We start from the raw sequence: 5,518 nt of genomic DNA, 5'->3' as shown, positions 1-5,518 counted from the left end.
TAATAAAAAATGGAGAGGTATTTATTTATTATTTTAATGATTATAATTTTACAGTAACCCATTCTTAATTATTGACACAACAACAATACGCATCATTTGGAGTGTTATAAACACATTTTCCACCAGATTTGTAACCTTTATCTATGCAAGTTTTATTGCAAAATGGAGTGCTTCCTGCATCTTCGCATCTACCTATGCATGTATGTCCTGGAGGATTTTGACAATTCACAGATGCTGCAATCAAATAAATGAAAGTTAATTAATCTATATGGTTAACAAATCTAAAAAAGTTAAATTTAACATTATTTCATTACCTGCCGAAAGAAAAACCATAACAATGCTTAAAATACATAAAAGAGAAAGATGATTGAAACGAAAAGCCATTGTGTAGAGTTTCACCTTATATTTTTTTTTGTTAGATCTAGTGGTCTATGTATCTTTATCTATCAATCTATATATACTCCCTTTCACTCTTTATTATAAAAAAAAATTATTTTTTAAATTTATGGAATAATTGAATTATTTAGTTTATATATAATTTAGATACGTGAATGAATTTAAATAATCAATATTTTCTTATTATTGAATGGAGGGAATATATGTTTATATAAAAGTTATCATTTATTTATGTGTCAAAGATAAGAATGCTCTTCATTTTTTTTTTAATTCTAAATTATCTCTTATCACTTTGACTCTCACCATTTTATCTATTTTATATATCATTTTATAGAAAGCAGTTATTACTTTTTAAGTATTATGTATATTTACAAATTGTATTGATATATACCTTTTTAAATTCAATTACTTGTTATTCTCACTTTTTAAATTAAAATTATTAATTTAAACCTTATTAGCTCTTATTTTAATACTTTAGAAAATAAATCATTTTTATAAACTTTAATTTTTAATAGTATAATAATATACCTTTTAAAAATATTTTTCCACTAACTTTTATGTTTTTTTGATAATAAAAATGAACAAACTATCAATATAAAATCTTACCTAAAAAAAGTGTCCCTATAGAAATTTCACTTTACAATATTGGAAAATAATTATTTTATAATTATTTTAAATATTTTTTTTAATATTATCTACCTAAATATCATTTTTTATCTCACATTTTTAAAGTATATTATATTTAATTTTGATTTTTGAAGTGTAAAATCTTCAATTTTCACCTTAATAGAATTTATATTAATATATTAAAAAAATATTCATTTTTATAAATTTCCATTCTTAATACGAAAATAATCTAAGTTTAAAATTATTTATGAACTTTTATAGTTACTTATTATAAAAATGAACAAATTGTCCAAATAAAAGTTTGGCCAAAACCCGATATTCCCCTAGAAAAATTCCCTTTTGAAGAGGTTTTTCCATTAATTCAAACCTTAATAGATTTTATTATCATATTTAAAAATAATAATTCTTTTTTATAAATTTCTATATTTAATAATTATTATTATTATTATAGTAATAATAATAATAATTTAACTTTCAGAAATATTTTTTCATTATCTCTTTTAATTCTATATCATAAAATTGAACAAAGCAACTATATAAAATCTTAACTAAAAAAGCGTCCCTATAAATAAACTATTTAGAATATTGGAAAATAATTGTTTTTTATTATTTTATATTTCATTTTATCTATATAATATTATCTACACAAATATCACTTTAATTTTCTCCTTTTTAAATTCTTTTACTTTTAATTCTCACTTTTTTTAGTATGAAAATTTTAATTTTAATTTTAATAAGTCTTATTTTAATTTTAATAATTCTTCATAATAAAAATGAACAAACTGTTCAAATAAAATCAAATAAAAAAAGTGTCCCCGTAGAAAAATCTCTTTTAAAAAAGATTTTTTCATAACTCTTATAACTTTTGTTCTCACTATTTTTTGGTATGAAGTGTTTAATTTAAACCTTAATAGCCGAAGAAACATCCATATCTACCAAACTCCATATTACGTGTTTAATATCTAATTGTGCGTTTCTATTGACTTTCCAACCGTGTTACCTAGTCGAAGAAAAGTTTGATCTTCTCACACATGTACATGAACACATAAGACCATATTTATTCACAGTCCAAATGAAACTCCATATTACGTGCTTAATGTCTAACTGTGCACTTCTATTGACTTTCCAACCGTGTTACCTAGTCGAAGAAAAGTTTGATCTTCTCACACATGTACATGAACACATAAGACCATATTTGTTCACAATCCAAATGAAACTTAGATAAGTCATCTTATTCTTTTGATCAAAGCAAAATTGTTAAGAATAACAAGTTTGGATAGTGTGAGAAAGTTCCATATTAATTAAAAATGTGGAGATTTGAGTATTTATAAGTGGGAGAATACGCACACCTATCACCTTAATATTTTTTTAGAATATGTGGTGTGACTCTGACATATGCGTGTTACTTTTAAAGAAAATCCCCAAATGTAAAACAATCTTTCGTGTGTTAACCTCGATTTTTAGCCCCAACAAAAACCAGTTTGTGTAACATCTACACCCTATTGATCAATTTGAGTTTCCATTATTTCATAAATTATTGGAATCAGATAGATAAAACATACAATCGACTTTTTTTATAAGGGTAATTTTGTCATTTCACAAGAACCAATATGTCATCCAATTACCTTAAGTTATGGTTCTACTTTGTACTTCATTTAAATAAAGATTGAGGCAAGAGGACACTAATGGAATTTTATTGATTCAAGTGAAGGGCAAAATGGTCATTTTATTATAACATATATTTTAATACTATATAAATATTAAAGGATATTTCAAATCATGGAAGACAAATAAAAGTTTATGGAAATCATTAATTAATTAAGTGATCAAATCATGAATTTAAAGCAAAACACCAGATTAGCAATTCAATTAAGTGTGGGGAGGCATGTGAAGCCAAAAATCAGAATGTGGGTTGTTGTGTTAAGGGTCACACGAAAATTGGAGATGGAAAGGAAGGAAATCAATCAAGGATAACCTAACATGGAATCATCTTGAAATTCATCTTGAACTCAAGCAAGGATAGTTTTCCACTACACCATATATGTACCTACCCATATAATATATATCTAAAATAATATCATACAAGTGTTATTATTTGGTATTGACACAATCATAAGTTCCTATTGGCATAATTATATAGACATGTCCAAACTAAAAAAAACATGAATGACACATGTCATACAAAAAAAGCCTAAATAATAAAATCTAAGAACTATGTATAATATCTTCATTGTACACAACTCCACAGCAGAAGATCAGAATAACTTCTTCCCTTGAAACATCAATAGACAACTTCTCTTGAATTCAACCTGCAAGGAATACCTGAAAAATAACAACAATAATGAGATGAGATAATAATCTCAGTGAGTTCTTCTATCCTATGGATCCACTCGGCTCTACAGGGTTTCTACTCGATTCTAACTTAAGTATTCACCTTCCGTTACTTATGCATCACTCACACCTTGTAACTAGGACTTGAGTAACTAAAGGATAATCGCAATGTATGGAAACATGTCACTTGAGTGCATCTACTCAACAAATCACTATCCGGATTCATGAAACATCAATCCCCGAACGGACTTACGTCTAAGCCATACTCGGTTCACGCATGCTCGTATGATTCGATTTTTACGGTGGATATCGGGTCCTCTATGAGGCTTTATCCCCAGTTTAAGCGACTGTCACCCGTATGGGACTCTAACCCACTTAGTGTATCATTCACCGTATGGGCCTCTAACCCACTTAGGTGTCCACCTTTCCCCCATGTCCACCATGGTTGGGGCTCAAACCCAATTGAGGCACGAATCATTGTTTCCACATCCACACTTACCGCTTTACCTAAGCCCTCGAAGTGGTATGTGCACAATCACAACTAACTTTAAATAAGTGATTAATTATCAATAACAAATAGGACTTTTGGAACAAATGTTCCTCACCAAATATCAACCAATTCTCAGGATATCATATCAATTCTCATGGCATCATAACATGATTCATTCTCATACATAAATCACACATGTTCCATACAAAGCATGGTAATCTATCATTCTGTGACTACTTGTTCGTTGTACATACCACGATACGATTAGGCTTAAGCATCACTATCTAAATCATTTCATGATTTAAGTTATCTTTCTAAGTCATTTACCTAGAATTCTCTTAGGTTTACCTCACTCATATGTTTTAGTCATATTACTTAACCAATACAATCAACCAATCATATCATAATCGATGCAATAACAATCCATGCATAGGTTATGGAATGCATCACATAAGAAACACAAAAATAATTCATAACCATTTATAACCAATACACACAATACCCATGGCATCCCATGGTCTATTCTTATCACTTGATGAGGTATTGGATTCATTTTCCAATGTATTCAACCCCATAAAAATAGGAGGCACGATTGTCGTCTTATGATGGAGACAGGAAACCAATTTATTTCACAATCAAGTACACAAGAAGCACACAAAATGTCAAGAAGAATGAAGCTAAATTTTCAGAAGAGCTACCATAGGATCTAGAGCCATTAGGATGCCTTGGTTTAATTATATGCGCAAAACAAGTCGAAAGTTAAATGGAAATTGATAAGAAGTCAACGGTTTTAGGCATAGACGAAGCCACTTTGCCACTATTCTAGGCAGTGTTACAATTTATTTCAAATGTCATATATGAGTATAATAATGTAAAATCATATAGACCATAATGCATATGCAATCATTAAAGTCATATGTATATCTCCAAATCCTTTTTTTCTTTTTATTCATGTAACCTTTTAGAAAAACATACCATTAGTAATATATATACTTTTCTATTTTATTTTTCTGTTTCCTAGTTTAGTTTTTAAAGCATGCACATATTTTTTTTACACCTAAGTTTCTGCATATTTATTTGTTATTTTTAAATATAAAGTATAGTATTTTTAATTAATAAATTATTTAGAATAATTATTCTATTTTTTAATTTAAAAATACAAAGAAATTAAAGTAATAATAAATTTATATATAATACTGTCCCATTACTCAAATTTTTTAACTTTATCATTTAGTTTTTTTGGTGATACTTAAAAATGCATAAGAATAGTATGAAACATGAAGGAAGAAAAAGCAGATGAAGTTCTAATTAAATAGAAGAATATAATTTTTTTTATCTAATTCAACCTTACATCTGAGCAATATATAGATATTTAAAAACTATATATCTAATCATCAATTCATCCATCTAAACAAATTCTTTCAAAATCCTAAATAGTAATCCCATAGTTTTTAACTAAATTTTTTCTTCTCTATCAAAAATACCTAAAAATATAACAATCATTGTGTGAAAAAGAAAAATTATGAATAGTTGTACAAGATTATATTTCATTAAGAGTATGGAAAATATAAATGATTAGAAATATAAAAAAGAATAATAAATAATTGAAAATATAATAAAAATAGATGCATATAATTTGTAATTTTATACGAGTATTTTTCTTAAATCAATATA

General features: G+C 26.8%; 1 protein-coding gene across 1 annotated transcript; it reads right to left on the bottom strand.

The window, feature by feature from the left end:
• Nucleotides 1–462, bottom strand: LOC127129311 (putative defensin-like protein 86). The gene is made up of 2 exons (XM_051058532.1): nt 315–462; nt 1–234 (listed from the first exon to the last, which is right to left on the bottom strand). Exons 1-2 carry the CDS (start codon nt 382–384, stop codon nt 65–67), a joined length of 240 nt encoding a protein of 79 aa, XP_050914489.1. The 5' UTR covers nt 385–462; the 3' UTR covers nt 1–64.
• Nucleotides 463–5,518: the final 5,056 nt, after the last annotated feature.

Source organism: Lathyrus oleraceus, chromosome 3 (assembly GCF_024323335.1).
Source record: "Lathyrus oleraceus cultivar Zhongwan6 chromosome 3, CAAS_Psat_ZW6_1.0, whole genome shotgun sequence".
Lineage (NCBI taxonomy): Eukaryota > Viridiplantae > Streptophyta > Magnoliopsida > Fabales > Fabaceae > Lathyrus > Lathyrus oleraceus.
This window is presented reverse-complemented; position numbering and strand designations above follow the sequence as displayed.